The 20,240-nt window shown below is 38.2% G+C and overlaps 1 protein-coding gene across 15 annotated transcripts in view; it reads left to right on the top strand.

The window, feature by feature from the left end:
* The first annotated feature begins 2,552 nt into the window (after positions 1-2,552).
* Positions 2,553-20,240, top strand: part of NRXN1 (neurexin 1) — a 701,758-nt gene continuing 684,070 nt past the window's right edge. For 5 of the 15 annotated variants that reach the window (XM_021717192.1, XM_021717189.1, XM_008067271.1 and 2 more), the window contains exons 1-2: positions 2,555-2,852; positions 5,971-6,132. In XM_021717192.1, the coding sequence (XP_021572867.1) occupies positions 2,679-2,852; positions 5,971-6,132 (336 nt within the window). In that variant the 5' untranslated portion in view covers positions 2,555-2,678. Of the gene's footprint in view, positions 2,853-4,915; positions 4,961-5,970; positions 6,133-20,240 lie in introns of all 15 variants that reach the window. The other 10 variants (XM_021717188.1, XM_021717190.1, XM_021717186.1 and 7 more) reach the window with 5 other exon arrangements.

The raw sequence follows: 20,240 nt of genomic DNA, 5'->3' as shown, positions 1-20,240 counted from the left end.
GAAATGATGTAAATATTATTTCACTATTTTCATATAGATAGCCAGTTGTCCCAGCACCATTTATGAACTATCTTGTGCTCAATTGTATGCAGTGCTTGACTTAGCATAAATTGTTTTCATATATGCTTATGAGTATTTTAAGTTTGGTTATCTTTATTCTCCTATTTCTATGTATACTAATAAAGTCTCTTAATTACCATAATTTTCTAATAAATGTCCATCTCTACACAGGCAAGTTGCTTCATCTTTTCTCTCTGCCATATCTTGACTGTTTTGTGTGCTTTGTTTTTCCCACAGAATTGGTAGCATCAGCTGTTCACATTTATTTTAAGAATATATTGATATTTTATTGGAATTTTATTGAATCTATAGGTCTATTATATATGTTAAAACATTGATTGTCTCTAGCATATAGGACTTAAAAATCTTTCTAAAATATTTTATTAAGCCAAGTAATTTTGTAGATTATTTTAGTATTTCAGTTTATGCAATCATACTTGCTAATGTGATGTTATTTTCTCCATTTATAATCTTTATATATTTTTCTTGTCTTCCTGCATTAGCTACAATTTCAAGTATAGGAAAGTACAATATTGAATAGAAATGTTGATAGTGGAAATTCTTGTTCTGTGTCTTATCCTAATGAAAATATTCTAGATTTCACAGTAAAATATGATTTCTGTTGTTTGTTTTAAACCGTGTATCACATTTATCATATTAGTTAGGCAAGGAAGAAGACATCTACCTTCTCACCAGTTTTACCAGATGTCTACACTGGCATTATCTTACTTAATCCTCATACCCATTCTGGGAGATTGGTATCACTAACCATTTTCAGAAACTGAGATTTAGAAAAGTGCATAATTGCTCTTGTGATAGTTAGCTAGTGGCTGACATAGGGTCCAGACTCATATTTTGACCCGCATTTCCCCCCCCAGCATAACAGAAATATTTAGTTGTACTCAATACTGAACCACTTACCATATTGAACTGACCAGGAAAGTGGACATCTAAACTTACTGAAACAGAAGTTAGGCCAGCTGTGTTCATGTCATCATCCCTGAAGATACTAGTACTGTGCTGAGCATGTGGGAGGTGCTCAGCCAATATTTTGATGCTTAAATGAGAGAGACACCTAGTATGTACTGAGTTGTCCTCCCTATGACTCTTACTCAGAATGTGGTCGATTTGGCCTGACTGCTAGTCTTTGCTAATAATTTACTAGTAGCCAGTGGCTATTATTTTAAGGCTCCCTTCCTTGTGAAAGTCCCTAAGTGCTCACTGCCTTGCTCATTGGCATGGCTTGACTACCTGTAGGTACTTATGGTATTTTCTGCATCCAGGAAATCAGAACATCTTGCACTGATGAGCTGAAACTTTGATTTGCGATCTGATTCCAGGTCATGAGTTATTTGACAATCAAATGAAAAGAATACTGAAGTAAAAATCTATTATAGAGGAAGAGCATAATGCCTGATTGTATGTGAACCCTCTGGTGGACTTAATAGTAGAACTATATTACCAGTGGGACAGATTAAGTTTCTCTAGTACCACTTATACGTCTATGTTTCCAGTTTATCAGAAGCTGATTCCCAACTGTACTGCCTCATTTTTCTTGACACAACATCATTATTGCCTGGAAAATCAAGGGAGCGTTTGCTTACACTTTTCCTTTGGTTAAATTCACTTCACCAGTGGGAGAAGATTGCTCTTTACAAATAGCCACATTTCTGTTAGACCTGTTTGATCTTGTGGAATCCAAGACTGTTACTCCTACCTATGGTAAAGACTGAGATATGCAGAAAATCTTGAGACTTAGTTTACGTGCAATCCTCATGATTATATGCTGGAATTCTTACCAGTCTCATAAAAGCTAGCCCTATCATCTGCTTGGCGAGACCAGGAAATGAATCAAATAATCCAGCTGACCCTGTTAGACTTTATATCCCTACTTCCTCCATCCAGGGAGAAAAAGTCTACATGCTCTATAAGAGATCTGATTACTCCCAGACCCGATGCTATTTTTTTAGTCTTTTCTTTCTCCCTCACCAGATAATTTGTTCTGATCTCTCAATGATGAAAATATTTGGCTCTTCATTGAGAAAGATCTTTGAATATAAGTGTCTCACTGAAAATTAAGATAATGCCTCAGCTGGATGGAGAGAATGCTGCAAACATGTTGGAATCCATCGTTGCCAGCAGAGTGGAATTATCCAATATGCATTGATGGTACCTGACTCGTGCCCTGGAGACATCACAGAGCTACAGTCTCTGATCAGAGCTCTTGTAGCGATACTTAAAATTAATTGAATTTTCAAGAATGTCAACTTTAGCTAGCGTAGCTGATAGTCCAATAGTGGAGGAGGTTTATCAAACACATACTGCCACCTACATACAGTAGTATTTGACTCTGTGACAGGACTCTTGTCGTGAATGTTGACCAGGCAAAGCATGAATTTAGGGGCTGATTAGCTATTGTTACGGTTGAGATCTTGCTGATTTGCATAGTGAATTTCTTTACTTATGTGTGTATCATCTGTTTTCCTCTAGGAAAAGAAGAATATATTGCCACTTTCAAGGGATCTGAATACTTCTGCTACGACTTGTCTCAAAACCCCATTCAAAGCAGCAGTGATGAAATAACTCTGTCCTTTAAAACCCTTCAGAGGAATGGACTGATGCTTCACACCGGGAAATCGGCTGATTATGTCAATCTTGCCCTGAAAAATGGAGCTGTCTCTCTGGTCATTAATTTGGGATCAGGGGCCTTTGAAGCACTAGTGGAGCCCGTGAATGGAAAGTTTAATGATAATGCCTGGCATGATGTCAAAGTCACCAGGAATCTGCGTCAGGTAACAGCGCAGTGGATAAGAGAGTAACTGGCTTTATTTCTCGCTACAGCTGTGTGTGTGGTACTTGAAAACTCGAACAACATGATACAGGGCTCCTCAGAGTCTCTTACAAATTAGTTTTTTATTTTTCTGAGATGAATCTTCCTGCCATACTTGAGCAGGGGCATATCTAGAAAGTTCTGGGGGCCCAAAGGCTATTTTGATACAGTGACATATGACAATTTCCCAGAGGGCTGCAAGGATATCCCTGCAACCTGCCCTTCCTGTGATGTGTGTGATTTTGTTGTGTTTTTGGTTTTTTTGTTTGTTTGATTTTAAATTATAGTTTTCATGGTGATCATTTGGAAGCATGCACATTGGGGTCATTGAATCACAGTTCCTTTTTTGTAGTCAAAACAATAGTGTTTGTGATTTGGGATTGTATCAATCCCTACTCCCTCCCTGCTGCCAACCCCTAATTGGGGACAAGAAAAGTCCCAGAGGGGAAAAAATAATTTTGGGGGCTTTCATATCTCCTGAAGAGTCTGTTTTTATGAAGATATTCTTATTTTTAGCACAGACACTTTAAGTTAAACCCCAAATGACTGGAAAGGACAGTTCATCTTCTAGGTGCCCATTTCTATTTGATTGTATTTTTTTAAAAGTTTTTGCAAGAGGCCATCTACTAGGAAAATATCAATTATTTATGAAATCTGAAATCTGTGGGTCCACATATACTGTAAGTGTTTAACTGAGATAAATTATTACAGTATATATACAGATGAAAGTGAACTGATTGTTCTTATATATTTAATATTTTATATATTTTGGTTATTATTTGAAACTTTATATCACAATGTATCATTTTGTTAAGTGTTGACAGTGACTAATTTTTTTGCGGTACATGCTGATCTCAAACTAATATCCTTAACATATTTGTTGTTTCTCTGAACAGTTGCAGAATGACCGGATTGTCTCTGGTTTTCCTTTACTAAAACAGCCCTCTCTTTCAGAGCTGTTAACTGTCTAACCTTTTCTTTCCCACTTCTGAAAGGCTTAAACTAGAAAAACAAAAAAAAGAAATTTAGGAGTGGAGATTTAGTCTAGTTAAAGCAGACAAGTAAAACTGAAAGATGCTTGAAAACCCCAAAAACCTTTCAGATGCCTTATTGACATGGGAGAGACCCTGCATGCTTCAACCTGCCTTGGGAGAGGGTTACCCACCATCAGTATAGACCGTGGGTTTCCTATAAGTCTGTCTCTTTGGTTTTCCTTTTTTATTTCATCTCTCAGATACTCACCAAGAGACTAGAAGTTCATTTGAGAGAAGCACAGAAGGAAGGGTGGGGGCTTGAGAAGCCCACTTTCTAGATTTGCCTTTGCTCAGGTTACAACCAAACTGTGAATTGGTAGCTCAAAGGAAATTAGTTATACAGCTGGGGTGCATGTGTAGCAAGACAGATTAAACACAAATCCATTCTACTCATTCTATGTGTCAGGATCTTTGCTTTGTTTCATTGCAGTAAACTGTGACCCTAAAGTTCATCAATATGACCGAAGGAAGTTTTGAAGTTGAGGAGGAGTCCTTGTATGCTGTAAAATTGAGTAGTAGGGCAATGCCAACTGATTCCTACTAATTTGCTGGGACTGGGGTGGGCCGGGGTGGAGGAGGGATCAATTATGGGCATAGGGCAGCAGTGGTCAGCTGAAAAGCTTTAGGACTTTGAATCCCTTTTAGACTTTTCAAAATGTCTCTCAGATGTACTCAGGAAGGCAAAGGGAACATTGCCATGTGTCTGTTTCTGTCTAGTAGCAAGTTATGAACAATAATGGCAGGAAAATATATTACCTCTGTGGGAGGCCTACTTGTTAGTCTGCTTTTTTCTTGTAAAATTTTTTTGCCCTTTTTCTATGTTACTAACATGCTTAATAACTAACATGTCATTCATGGAATGTTTCATTCTACTAACCGTTACCTGAATCAAAAAATGTACTAACATGGTAGAAACCATCATATTTTTTAAGTAACGATCGTTATTCTGTTCACAGTTTTTAATTTCCTTTCTCCCCCCTTCTCCACAAAGCACTCAGGCATTGGACACGCTATGGTAAACAAACTACATTGTTCGGTAGATATCATTCTAATTGTTTCTTATTTTGGGTTTGCCGTGTGTTTTCTTTCTTTCTTTTAACTGTAGACATCATTAACAAAAGAGGAACTGCGGTTGGTACTCTTCTGCTTACTTTGACCTCCTTCTTTTCATCTGTTGTTGACCTTCTTATTTTTTACCTGTTCCTGTCAACTTCTGTTTTCCAACTCACCTGTAGGGGCATCGTTAACGTTTCGAACGTTTTTGCATCCAGCTGTGGTTAACACGGGATAAGACAAAATGGTGGCTGGCCCGAGTGACCGCAGGCTCAACCAGTCTCTAACCATTCATGATGCATGGCATGGAAACTTGATTTGGGAATGCTGGAGATGCCACACCCACTCATCTTTACGTCATCACAAAGCAGTTGTTGTTTTTTTCCTTTGGTTTTCCCTGTTTTTTTTCCTTTCTTTTCTGAACTGTACTATACTTCCTGCATGTGCACATTGGCGTGTGCTGCTTCTACTGGTTGTTTTGCCTTTTTTCCCCCTTTGGCATGGACTTAGGCACTTGCATGCTGAACAATTGCTGCTCAATAGTGCAAATAGTGATGTTGCTGGAAATAGCTTGCGCCTTTTATGTTAACAAGGTGCACGTTGTGATTAGTTGATAACAGACGACTGAACTTTACTAATATGTACACCAGCAAAACTAACCTAGGAAGCATTTTACTAACACCATTTTTGTGTCTGCTAAATAACTTTTGAGTTGCAGTAGGGATAACGCTGACACTACTTCAATAATCAGCTAACTCTCTAACTAGTTTAGATCTTTTAGGGCTAGTTGAATAGAATCTAAGAATAAACCTCAAACAGACATGAAAATGGGTTCCTCCATAGGTCTAAAAACAAAAACCAAACAAACAGAAAAAAAAAAGCAAAAAGCTAAACAAAAAAATAAAACAAACAAAACACAAAACAGGCATATCCCAGGATTACAGTATCTAGGTCTGAGTATAGCGTGTCCTTTCCCTGTGCTTTGTTATCTAGGTGACAATATCAGTGGATGGGATTCTTACCACAACGGGCTACACGCAAGAAGATTATACCATGCTGGGGTCTGATGACTTTTTCTATGTTGGAGGCAGTCCCAGCACAGCCGACCTTCCAGGGTCACCAGTCAGTAACAACTTTATGGGCTGTCTCAAAGAGGTAAATATTACTGTCATCAGAATCATTCCTAATTCATGATCTCATCATTTCAGATCCAGACTGAAAGCAACTTTGCTGAAGAACTGATGCTTCCAGAGTCAAATGGCACAACCTTAAATTCAATATTCTACTGTTATTTATGTAGGATTGGGGGAAAGGGGGTAGCTTACAGAATATTATGAAGGAATTAGGCTCCTGTTCTTTACTAGTCTGTAAGTAATACGCATTTGAAATTTGCATGGAGAGTTGTGTATTAACTATGAAGCGAAGTCCAACAAAAAGAAATATTAGGTCTAAAGTTGTTTTTTAATTTAAAAAAATGTGAGGTACAATTCAGGGTTAAGTATACAAATGTTCATTATGCAGGTACCCTTGTTAATGAGATGTGTCCCCCTCCCCACCCCCCCTCCACAGAATCGCACTACTGCTAATCCCGCCCCAACCCCCTGGCAACTTCCCACTGCTGACAATCCTTTTCTTATAGTATTACGGTAATTGTACAAGGTCCACTTATGAGTGAAAACATGTGATAGTAATTTGTTTCTGTGATAGATCACTCAATATTATAGACTCAAGTCCATCCAAGTTGCTGTAGGTCTAAAGTTAAGCTAAATGACTTATGTACTCATTTCTACATAAATGCCTTAGGTATTATGTATACAGTGGTGACTTTGAGCATCAAAGGAGAAAAGAAAAAAAAATTAGGCTATAAAAGAAAGAGTGACTACATAAAACAGAACAACAAAGCAGAAAAGAAAAGCAAAACAAGTCTATATAATGGAATAATTTTGTCCCTATAATTTCAATATGTTTGAAGGAAGTAAAACTGGTTCATTTGTGATCTGGTGAGTTTAACTGATATTCATTTAAGCAAAATCATCGGACAAAATTATATCAATAATTTCTTCCATCATTATCTGCTGCCATTGTGTTTTGTAGCTTTGTATAGTACTGAAATTTGTTGGGGTATGGAGAAAGAAAGTTCAGTAAGTTTCTGAATTTCAACTTGTATGGACGTTCTATAAAAGCTGCCTTTTTAATTCATTCAGACACAACTCAATTTCTTCTAGCTACTGAAAGGGTTCCTCTTACATTGGGTGGCTGCAATTTAATGGTGTAGACTTCTAAAATTCAAAGTAACCAGGCTCAGTGGCTCAGCCTGTAATCCCACGCCTTGAGAGGCTGAGGTGAGTGGATTGCCTAAGCCCGCGGGTTCGAAACCTGCCTGGGCAACTTGGTGAGACCTCATCTCTACAATAAATCAAAAAATTAGCCAGGCGTGGTAGCGCGCGCCTGTAGTTCCAGCTACTTGGAAGGCTGAGGCGGAAGGATTGCCGGAGCCCAGCAGGTCGAGTCTGCGGTGGCCGGGAGCAGCTACTGCACTCTAGTCTGGGCGGCAGAGTGAAACTCCAACTCAAAAATAAATAAAATAACATAAAATAAATTCAAAGTTAAGTAACTATGAGTTTACTAGTTGTTAGCCAGAGGTGCTATTGATAAGCAGTGATGTACTTTGATTTATTCTAAAGAAAATAATTTAATCAAATAAACTTAATTCAGGTAAGCATCAGTGAAAAACAATTACTGCTAAGTTAACCTTGTCTGTCTTCCATTTATGTGAACATGGTGGAAGTTTCATTGCCTCATGTGTGAAACAATCCTAAGGGGGATTTTAAATGGTATAGTTTTAACAAATACAGGAAGATGCAGTTCTGAAAGGCTGAATCTATCCATACTTTTCTGGCAGGGGTGATTGATTGCCTCTCAGAGAATAACTTTTACTTATTACAATATGTAATATGAGCCAGGTCTGTGTTCAGCTTTATAGGGAATAATAAACAAATTCTTCTTATTATTATCATTATCATTATCATCATCATCATCATAGTACCAATTTTTCCAGAGCTCTTATTTTGTGCCTAGTGCTATCCTAAGAGCTTTACAGGGATCCTCACAATGTAGGTCATAATTTTATTATCTGCATTTTTCAGTCAAGGCAACTGAGGTTCTAAGCAGATACGTTTAAGCAAGATCACACAGCTTACAAGTATTAAAGCCTAAAATTTAACCATGGAAATCTGATTTTAGGTTCCTCTTGTGCTCTTAGCATACCATAGTATGCTCTGTTTCTACAGATGTGTTTGTTAGGGTTCCTAGAAGATTGTACAAACTCTCAAGCATGTTACAAACTAAAAAAATTTTTAGGAATGTATAATAGACTATGAGGAATGAGTATTAATTTGTGTGATACAGTTATACTCATTTGCGTTAAGAAGAGAATGAGAGCTGGGCACAGTGTTTCACGCCTGTAGTCCCAGCACTTTGGGAGGTGGAGGTGAGAGGATTGCCTGAGCCCAGGGTTCCAAGACCAACTTGGGAGACTTGGCAAGACCTTCTCTCTACAATAAATCAAAAAATTAGCCAGGACTGGTGATGTGCTATTTGGAAAACTGAGGCAAATGATCGCCTGAGCCAGCAGGTCAAGGTTGCTGAGGCCCTGAGCGTGCCACAGCACTCTATCCTGGGCGACAGAGTGAGAGTCGAACTCAAAAAAAGAAAAAAAAAAAAGAAGAAGAGAGTGAGATGAGTGAGAGTTCTAGCAGAAAAGGAGAAAAGGGAGATACACAGAAGACTTAGAATGTGAGAGTCTTGAAGAACAAATGATTCAGACAGGCAAGGATGGAGAAGGTGTATCAGGTTAGGGAGAAGCATAGTAAAAGCATAATATTTGGCCGGGGTTGGTGACTCAGTCTGTAATTCCTCGGCACTTTGGGAGGCCAAGGTGAGTGGATTGTCTGAGCCTGTGGGTTTGAGACTAACCTGAGCAAATTGGCGAGCCCTCGTCCCCACAATAAATAACCGGGCTGGGTAGTTTGCGCCCGTAGTTCCAACTGAGGCTGAAAGATTGCTGGAGCCCAGCAGGTCGATGTTGGGGTGGCTGTGAGTGTACCACTGCACTCCAGCCTGGGCAGTGGAGTGAGACCCCAATTGAAAAAAAAAAACCCCAAAAAACAATATTTTATAAGATTTCTGACGATGGGCAGTAGGGGGCAGAAACACAACCCCAGTCACCCATACTATCTTCCTCACTTTCACTGTGAACCCATCCAACCTACAATGAGCTCCTACTCTCTGCTATATGTAGAAAGTTAATCCAGTATAGACTGGAAAAAAGAAGGGGAAATCCAAGGATCTCTCTCAAAAACCTTTTTGGACATCCTTGAAAAAAATAAAGAGATGAGTCCTAGGTCTGCAGGGACTCATGGTCTTCTGACAAATCTGCATGGATAAGGCAACTTTTTGTTGTATGAAACTGCAGTTACTTGCCTTAATCTGAAATAACAGTTTTAAATTAAACTGTACTTCAGTTTAACATATTAAATATTAAAATATTCATGAGTTGGTGCACCTTTGTATTAATCTTTTTATATTGGCCTTTCAACCACCAAAACCACGATAGCAAAAAAAATGTCAGATAGTCTAAGTGATATTTAGTTAGCAGCTAGTTAGGTTGATAATATGGGGGTTCTCTCATGCTTTTGTCCCTGTAGGATTTGGATACAAATCACTCCTCTTTATTGATTGAGTATTTCCCTCTTCTTTGTCTTCCACAGCCTGGGGTGTGTGTTTGGAGCAAGCACTGCCAGTTTTTCTTGACTTATGTAATCTTTTCCATTTATTTTCTCCTTACACACTAGAGGGTGGAAGAATACAGGCACCATCAGTTTATAAATCAAACATACCTCAACTGGAGAGCTTTTTAATAGTTCCTAGTTTCGATCCATGCCTGCACTATCTATTAAGAATGTCCTGCTCTTTCTATTTCTGAAATTAAATAATGACAAAATATCATGGATTTTGAGTAAAGTCACCTTACTTCAACTTTGTAGAGTTACTGAAAAGAGAGGATTTACCCATGTTCATTCTCACAGAAGCTCTCTTAACTGTAAGCCTATGTAAATTTTCCTAAACTCTGGCTTAGACTTTCTGGGCTATAGCGCATTTCATGTATAAAACCTTAATTATGTTTCCATTTATTGGCTCATGCCATTTTTATTTTCAATCTAGTATGTAATCCCTCTTAGGATAACTAGTCCAAAAAAAGGTTCTAATAACATCTTATCTGAAATCATAGAAGAAATGTTGGAGTGTTAGAACAGGAAGAATTCTGGAAATCATTCTTCAAGTCCAACCTCCTTATTTTAAAAATGAGGAAACAGACCCAGAGAAGTTACTTGACCAAGAGCAAGGAAGGGGTAAGGCAGGATTAAAGTACAGACTCTGTCAGATTAAATATACTATTTAAATGGCTGGCTTTGTTTCATTTTAAACAATGCACTCCAGGTATTAAAATACCACTTTAAAGGAAAAAAAGAAAATTGAAAGATTAAAGAGGAAAAGGAAATGGCTCAACATATTTCAAACGTTTGTAATCTAAAAATGTTTATTCAAAGCATCTTAGGTCTTTCCCTGTATGGCATTTGATAATGTTTATTTAAAATGAGACCTTGCTTGCGTGTAGAACACCTAACCCTCAATGAGAAAGGTACTTTTAAAAATGTAATTGTCAAATTTCAGAATAAAATGTTAGTTAAAAATAATTTGGCAAAACCTAACCTGAACTTCATATAGTACTTTGTTTAAAATGAGAAGAAAACCTTGGCCGGGAATTTCAAAATAGATTTTTTTTTTTTAATTGTATTTTAATCATAAATAAACCAAAAAATTTTTGGAAAAATATTTGAACTCACCGAAAATCACTTTCATGGACTTAAATTTGAGGAGAGTTGAAGGCAAAATTGTAAATAATGACTTTCCATTATATACAACCCACACCTATGGAATTTCTAGAGAATAATAGGTCTTTAAAAATGTGATTTTTAGCCGGGCTCGGTGGCTCAGCCTGTAATCCTGCGCCTTTGGGAGGCTGAGGTGAGTGGATTGCCTGAGCCTAGATCTCTACAATAAATCAAAAATTAGCCGGACATGGTAGCGCGCACCTGTAGTTCCAGCTACTTGGAAGGCTGAGGCGGAAGAATCACTGGAGCCCAGCAGGTTGAGGCTGCCGTGGCCGGGAGCAGCCACTGAACTCCAGTCTGGGCGACAGAGTGAGACTCCAACTCAAAAAAAAAAAAAAAAAAATGTGATTTTTTAAGTCTGATTTTTGCAAAAGCAGCACTAACCATGCTTTGACAGAAACACTTGTTTATATTCCTTGCAAGTTTGATAACATTTAGTAAAAACTGAAATATGTATGCATCTTAAGAATGTTTAGTCGTTTTAAATTTAAATTTTCTAACATGTAGTATTTGAGTGACTGCTTCAATAGGGAAGCCAATGAGAAAACTTTCCAGAAAGGGAGTCACGGTGTCTAATTAAGATGGTCCAAGTCTATTTGAGAACACCTACAGCCCAGCCCATTCACCAGAGACCACTTAGAAAGCATTTTCCTGTATAAAAATATCACAGTTAATTCCTTGGGTGCTCATTAGAGACATTTAAAATTTTTCAAAGATAGCTAGAAATCTCACTAATACGTGTTTCCATCCCAATATTTTAACTGTGGGACTTCTATAGTAAGTGACCCACCAACAAGGGTCATGGTGCTACCTCATTAATCTTCCCTCAGAATCTGCTCTTGCTGTTATGCATTTCTTAGTCTCTTTGTACCTCCAAGAGGCTTTGAAACACCTATTTCCCACTTGCAGAGTGAACATTATTTAACATAATTTATTAGTAAGGAAATGAAACTGAAGAGGTGTGAAAGGACTGTGTAGTCACTAAAGCAACCTAGAATCCTTTCTTTGAAGTTTGTGTTTAGCCATATGTACCTGCTGGAGGTTTTACAGATCAGTTGCTTGAGTGGAGACACTGCCCGTGTGAGGTGATTTAGAATACTCTAAAAGTTGCTCAGATTAAGCCTAAGGAAATATTCTAGAGAGATAGAGGGAAAAAAAACAACTGAGTGAAATGCTAGGAGGAATTAAATCCCTACTGAAAATTTCATCAACCTAATTAGATCAGCTCAGCCTTTAATTACACTTAGAAACAATTATCACTAAAAACCTAGAAGACGCTATGAGGTGGAAGAGCTTTAGAAAATGTCCTGCCTTATGTAAGCATTTTCCCTCAATGTAGACAAAAATGGTTGATTCCTGAAAGTAATCAAGATGGCTGCCCTCTGCCACTTGCAGTGGCCACACCACAGTGTACCAGCATCAACATGGGGAAAGGAATTACTTCCTTCATGCAAATGCCCCTAAATCCCTACCTTTCTTTTATTTGGACAGGACAATTTAGAAAATGTTATAGGTTACCCAATTTATCCCCTTCCATGGTTCATTAAATTTGGCTCATCAAAATGTGGGTCTTCAAGTGTCCTTCTGTTCTTATTTTTCTCTTTGTTTAGAGAGGAATAGATCACCTATTTTTTAAATGTAAGAACAAAAACGTGTAACAAAATCTGCATTTTAGGTTATTTTCCAAGTTTGAAATAAAAGGCTCTGTGATCTTATGAGGAAATGAACCTAGCAGGAATTTGGAGGATAAAGAGATCTTTAGTGAACTCTGTAAATCATGCTGCATGGGAGAAGGGAGGATTTCTTTAGTTGGCAGGGAACTCCTCATATGGGGCCCAAAGTCATGATTAAATAATTTCTCTCGGTGGGGATTATATTTCCTCTGGACTCTTCCTTGTTGAAGTCTCTGACTTACTGCCTTTCTTTTCTTACTATGTTGTTACAGTCAATACCTATATTGGTTGGTCGCATTTTTCAATTCATTCACATTGACCATCCCATTTGCCTCATTCACTTTTTAGGAAAGAAAATTGATTTTTGCTTCTCCATTTCTCTTTTTCCTAAACGTTTTCCATACAGATCCACATATTTTTACTTATCATATTATTTTAAAACTATAGGTAATACTATCTTGATTTCGTGTGGTAGTATGTCCTCATTTGAATGAACTATTTTAAGATAGGTTTTGCTAATGCCCACACATTATTAGCTTATAAGGGAACTAAAAGAAATTCCCTTAATACAAGGGCTCAAGCACTGGTCTGGATGATACACGATGGATGCTTGATTTTTTTTTTTTTTTGAATTGGAGTCTCACTTGGTCACCCAGACCCGCTCCCGGCCACTGCAGCCTCGACCTGCTGGGCTCCAGCGATCCTTCCGCCTCAGCCTTCTGATTAGCTGGAATTACAGGCGTGCACTACCACGCCCGGCTGATTTTTTGATTTATTGTAGAGATGAGGTCTCGTTGCCCAGGGGGGTCTCGAACCCGCGGGCCCAGGCAATCCACTCACCTCAGCCTCCCAAAGGCGCAGGATTACAGGCTGAGCCACCGAACCCAGCTGGATGCTTCATTTTTGACCAGCTAAATCACTGTGACTATAGGTGAACTTTCCTATTAAAAGTGTTCAATGCCGGGCTCGGTGGCTCAGCCTGTAATCCCGCGCCTTTGGGAGGCTGAGGTGAGTGGATTGCCTGAGCCCGAGGGTTCGAGACCCGCCTGGGCAAGTTGCCGAGACCTCATCTCTACAATAAATCAAAAATCAGCCGGGCGTGGTAGCACGCGCCTGTAATTCCGGCTACTCGGAAGGCTGAGCTGGAGCCCAGCAGGTCAAGGCTGCGGTGGCTGGGAGTGGCCACTGCACTCCAGTCTGGGAGATGGAGTGAAACCCCAACTCAAAAAAAAAAAAAAAAAAGGTTCAATGTAGGATCAGTATGCACTATACATTATGTCGTTTTATTGTTTCAGATGGAATTAGATGACTCATAGAATAGCCATGCTCTTGTAACAACCATAGTACATACTTAGGCTAAGTTCTTTGGCTGCTCTAGTTTTTGCTAGCAAGCACTAGAGATGATGCCCTGGGGCTGAATGACAATTCTCTAGCTGCTCTCGGCTGCCTTCTTAGATACAAAGTCTTGGTTTAGTGACAAAGTCTGGTTTAGCCCTTCTGGAGAGCAGGCAAATAGGCCTCCAGTGTTTGGGGCAGAAGTACAGGTCTAGAAAGAAAATAAATTTTACTTGCCTGATTTAAAATACATAAGATGGCAGTTTAGCTCTCAATAAGAAAACAAGGTGGAGTTTGTGGAATTGTTAAAGGTTTTGACAAATTATTATATGCCATTAACCTTAACCTTATTTATTATAAACCTGGCCTAGTTTCTTCTAGATCTTGGCAAGATTGAAATATATTTTAACCCCTCTACTGAAATAAATAAAGTGTGTGGATGAAAAGATGTTCAACTCTAAAATGTTTTAGATGGTCTACTCTTGAGCCGAACTTGAGGACCTAAGCCTGGGTATATTCATCCTGTGGCGGTCCTGAGAATGTATGCTCCTGTGACCAAATGGCGGCTTGGTTATATACAGTTTTAGGGTGGCAAAAGTTACAAAAACTGTAAATCAATACATGTGAGATTCTCATTGATTTGGACAGGGGAGGAGAAATGTTTCCAAGCCGGGGCTTGTAGGTCCCAGTTGGGTTTAAAGATTTCTTGACTGGTAATATGTAGTCCCTATCAAGAAAGAAGATGCTTTGCTGAGACAGAAGGGTGGAAAGGCTCTAGGTTTGTTGCTATGTAGATGAAGTTAAGATGTTTTGCTGAGTTCTTATAAGGTGTGACTCCTCAAGCCTCTTAGGAATTTGAATGAAAGAAAAAGATCAGTTTGTCCTCAAGTGTCACCACTAAAAGGTAAACAGGAGCTGATGACCTCTGCCTCCTTTCATGTGTAGAATAACAGGGCCAAACACAGGGTGGTTCAAGCCTATAATCCCAGCACTTTGGGAGGTTGAAGTCAAGGGACCTTTTGAGGCTAAGTGATCATGACCAGCATGGGCAACAAAAAATAAAAATAAAATGAAAATGAAAAAAAGAAGAGCAGATCACAGAAATTCTACTTTCCTTTTAGGAGTCTTCCCAAGAATTATAATAATAATGACAAAAATTCCATAATGCAAATTAGGACTCTTAATACCTCAGTAGAACACATAGTTGTGGAGTTTGACTGTGACCTTGATTTCCCATCCCTGAGTTGATATCCCTGCTAGTATATCACATTGCCTAAATCATATCATCCAAACAAATCCTCATGGTAAAATCTCTGTAGTGCCTAATAGTGCCTGTGATTGGACTAGGCACTATACAAATGGATAGTAAAAGTGAGCACGCTTCCTGGAGGAGCAAGAGAGTCAGCATATTCCAGAGTAATAATAATAACATGTTAAGCATTTTTAATTTTTCATATAATGTCTACAACATTCAGTGAGTTACCCAACAGACATGTGTCTTAGGGGCATCAGGAACACGGCAGCAGAACAACAATTTTCTTTCAAATAATAAATCAATGAAGCTGTGTGAAATAATTTGATATTCAGTATTTCAAATATATCAACAAAGGAGTCATGCAAGAAGAAAGAACACATTTTTGGTGGATTTCTGATATTTTATGTTTACTGTTGCTTTTATTTTATTATTACAGAGAGGGATACACCATCATTTTTCAGTGCTTTATAAATTCAAAGATAATACTCCAAGCATGACAAGAGATGTACACTAATATTATCCTCATATGACAAATGAAAACATGGACACAGGAGAAATTAGGTAACTGAGGGAATAACAGCAAAGCTAGGTTCTGAACCTGAGAAATCTGACCACAGAATCCTTGTCCTTAACTATTACACTGTTGTTTCCCATATCATAGTGTAATCTCACTTTTCTTCTTTCATTCTCAGTATTTTTATGGACATAAAATTAGATGAATTAAGCTTTGTAGGAATCTTGAGGGGAAGGAAAACACAAAAATGGAGCCTAGATTACTAGGATCTCAGAGAAGAGAAGATCTGGGGAGAGGAAGAAGGAAATACTTCTTGGATGCCCAGCTATACATGAAATTTCAGTGAAATCTCCCCACCCCCAGCCCCACAGCTCTAATCGATACTGTACTGTGAGCCTCTACCCTACTCTGGCAGCCAGCTTGCTCTTCATCCTCTAAGGGCATAAGTAAGACATTAATGCTTACCATAATTTTCTGTACTGTGCAGCCAACCATACAAACAGGGATGCACAGAAAACATATTTGGAAGTACTTTCTAGATATCTATAAAGTATTGGCTTTGAACATTGCTAAGCATAAGTTCACTTCTGTGCATTGTAGCCTTGGAGGCAAGGGAAATAAGCAATTGGGGCAGAAACCAGGCACCCTGCCATAGACACTCCTCTTTGAGATTGGATTCAGGGATTCCCATCTGTTCAGGTCCCCAAGGAACTGGAACTCAGCTCTTTAGTCCACAAAGCATCTGGTGAGTTCTTGTCTGGAATTTAGCCTTTTGAACATAGCAAATTCCCTTCCAGGGGACCTACAGATTTTTATTTCCCATCATTTTCGGCAGATGCCCCATAGCCTGGAACTGTATCAGCAGTTGGCATAATGAATTGTTGTGCTTTCAAATATCAAGCTAGCATAACATGGTCTGGTAGGGGCTTCAGTGACATTTTAATTCTAAGGATTTGATACATCTTATAGAATATGACATTTTTCAGCCTTGCAGAAAGCAGTAATGAACAATATCCAAGACTGAACTTTTCCTCTTAATTTCAACACCTACTGGAATGTCTTGTTTAAATTGTTCCATTTGCTTATGCTTTAACACTTGTGTGTGTGCATTTGGTTAGTCAGCATTAATCAGTGTCTAGTATGTGTCAGGCTCTGTGCTAGACACTGGGGATACACAGATAAGTAAGATAATGCACTCAGGAATTTGGAGGAAGAGCCAGACAAAGAAATACAAAATTATAACACAAGCTTCCTAAATGAGGTATAAAAAGTTGCTCTAGCAGAAGCTGTAATTAACTTTGCCAGAGGAAATCGGTTATAATTTTAAAGAGGAGGTAACAAAGTAATTGAAGTTAACCCTCTTTGTCTCTCATTGTTTAGCTCCATACCGGGGATATTTTATGGAACGGAGGTACAATGAATTAGTTTCACTCTCACAAATGGAAAAAAATAGGAAAGATAAAATGACGGGAAGGATTAGAAAATACATTGCAGAGGAAAAGAAAAACAGCTTCATATAAATTACTTTAACAAGTTTGAGCCACAATTTAAAAAAAAACTGAAATACATCCAAAGCAAAGCAAATATTTTGGATTTGTTCTTAATTTCTATTATGAGATGATATATTCTTGTCTTTAGTTCTTTGGATCAAAGTGCTAATATTTGGAAGAAAATTATTTCTGTGCACAGTAATTGATTCTTTTTTTCAGGAAAATCATCACTACTGAAACACATTTAAAACAAATTAATTACTTTTTTTTTTTTGAGTTGGAGTCTCACTCTGTGGCCCAGACTGGAGTGCAGTGGCCGCTCCCAGCCACAGCAGCCTCGACCTGCTGGGCTCGGGCGATCCTTTCGCCTCAGCCTTCTGAGTAGCTGGAATTACAGGCATGCGCTGCCACACCCGGCTGATTTTTTGATTTATTGTAGAGATGAGGTCTCGCTGCCCAGGCAGGTCTCGAACCCGTGGCCTCAGGCAATTCACTCACCTTGGCCTCCCAAAGGCGTGGGATTACAGGCTGAGCTTCCGAGCCCGGCTATTAATTACTTTTTTTTTGAGTCTGAGTCTCACTCTGTCACCCATGCTGGAGTGTAGTGGCACGATTACAACCACCACAGCTTGAACCTGCTGGGCTCAGAAGATCCTTCCACCTCAGCCTTCCAAGTAACTTGGACTTCAGACATGGGCCACCATGCCTGGCTAATGTTTGTGATTTGTTGTAGAGATAAGGTCTCACCATATTGCCCAGACTGGTCTCGCAATCCTTTCATCTCGGTCTCCCCAAGTGCTGGGATTACAGGCATGAACACAGTGCCAGCCCAAATTAATTACATTAAAATGAAAATAATTCTTACTGTTCAGAAGTATTTCATTTTGAATAATAGGAAAATGAATTTTTTATGTTTACTGAGTAAATATTCTATGCACAGAGAAATCGGTGACTCTGAGCATTCAGTTTAGTTCGTATGTATTACATTACTATGAACTATGTATCAGACTCTTTCGAAGTACCAGGGACACTAGATGATTAGGTTAACATAGGCCATCTTATCAAGGTCATGGTAAGTGAATTGCACTGTAAATATATACATATTTGTCTGAGCACAAGTTTCTAAGTGTGGACCAAATTTTGCTTAAAAATAATTTATTACAGATAACTCAATCCATTAAATTAGTTAAGATGAATGGCTTTATAAGAAAAAAGACCTGGGTTCCAACTTTGACTCCTGAGACTTGGTAGTTGTATAACCTGAAACAAGATATTTAATGTTTCTGTGCTTTATTTGTTTTATCTTCTAAAGGATTAAGTGAGACTGTGTAATTGAAGCACTCAGTGATGCCTGATATATTATATATCTTAATACTGTATAAGCTTGTTAATACCCTATTAATATAGTGTATATCATATAATATACAGTTATATTGCAGACATAGTCTACTCATGGACACATATCCTATGCAGTCACACAGGGCTGCACACATAGAGGAACTCTGCACTTTATTTGATATCTTCCTTCTGCCATCTCAAAATTCTTAATAATAAACAAGGAGCTTTTCATTCTTATTTTCACTGATCCTAACAAATATGAGGATTTTCCTGATTGCAGATGAATTTATGATATTTTACATACATTATATTATTTAAAAAGTCATTTCATGTAATTGTCTTAATAGTTTGTGAGGAAAATAACTTAAAGATTACAAGTTATCAGGGCTTCATCACTAATATGTAAAAGAAGTCAGAAGAACCCTCTGCATATTGACTCCAAACCTAGTGTGTTCTTTTATTTGCTATTCTAAATTATGACATCCATCTTCTTATGTATTAAAAATTAGTAAAGATAATTGAAAAACTTAGAATTTTTAAGAAAAGTATGGGTATCTTGTAAGGACTTGAATGGTGAATAGTTACTGAGTTTTTACCGTTCAAATACAAGTAAGTCTTTTAGTTTTTAAGGTTATCTTTTTACTCTCAGATTTCAGTTAACATTACTTTTCAGAAGCAATTGCTGTCTTCCCTGCCTGTATTCACCACGTATAAACCTTGCACAGTCTCATATGTGAGTCCTACGTGTTTGTTTGAAAGAATAAATTTGTTAACATTTTCTTCTTCAACATCCCCAAGATAAAAGGTATGGTCATCAAGGATTAAAATCAATCCTTCATTAACATTATCTTTTTGGTTTATTTATTAATCAACACATTTATCTAAATTAATAATAACTTTTTGGTTTATTTATTAATCAACACATTTATCTAAATTATATAAGATATCTATTGGAACAATTTCTGAACAAGTATATGCAACTTAAAACTGTAGTATGTAGTTGTTGAAGCCCATTAACAACTCATAGACCACTTAAAGATTTACTACCCGAGGTGTGATCTGTGAACCAGCAGCATGGGCATCACCTGGGAGCTTGCTGAAGATGAAAAGACTCACCCACTCCCCACTTCTACTGAATCAGAATCTACATTCTAATAGGAGTGAGTGCCAGGTGATTTCATATGCATATTAAAGTTTGAGAATCACTGAGCTTCACTTCGACCACCAGTTTACAGTGACCTCATTAACTATAACATTATACAATTATTTTATGTATCACTAAGTGCTGCCAATTAAGCCAAGTGTGGTGGCACGCACTTGGACTCCCAGCTACTCAGGAGGCTGAGGCTGAAGGATCTCTTGAGCCCATAAGCTTGAGACCTAGTCTGGGCAACATAGACTGTTTCTAAAAACAAAACCAAAAAACACTGTCAGTAAACCTAGATGGGGATACATCTCAGTCGCAACTCAAATCTGACTTTTAGAAATGTTAAAGCATGAAACATTGTGCAAGTTCGTAGTTCAGTAGTGGCTCTGAGGCTTACAGCTAAAGTCTCAATATCTCAAAGCGTCAATATCCCATGGAAAGGGCTTGGCCTTCTTTCCAGAGATGGAAGTCAGGATCTTCACATCTGATTGCCCTGAAGGCATGAGGACACACATAGGAATAATCTCCTAACAATCCAAATTAGGGGCAGCCACAGT

The sequence above is a fragment of the Carlito syrichta genome, unplaced genomic scaffold (genome assembly GCF_000164805.1).
Source record: "Carlito syrichta isolate Samal-C Ts95f unplaced genomic scaffold, Tarsius_syrichta-2.0.1 Scaffold309463, whole genome shotgun sequence".
NCBI classification, from domain to species: Eukaryota; Metazoa; Chordata; class Mammalia; order Primates; family Tarsiidae; genus Carlito; species Carlito syrichta.
Note: the sequence above shows the minus strand (reverse complement) of the source record. Positions and strands in the feature narration are given on the sequence as shown.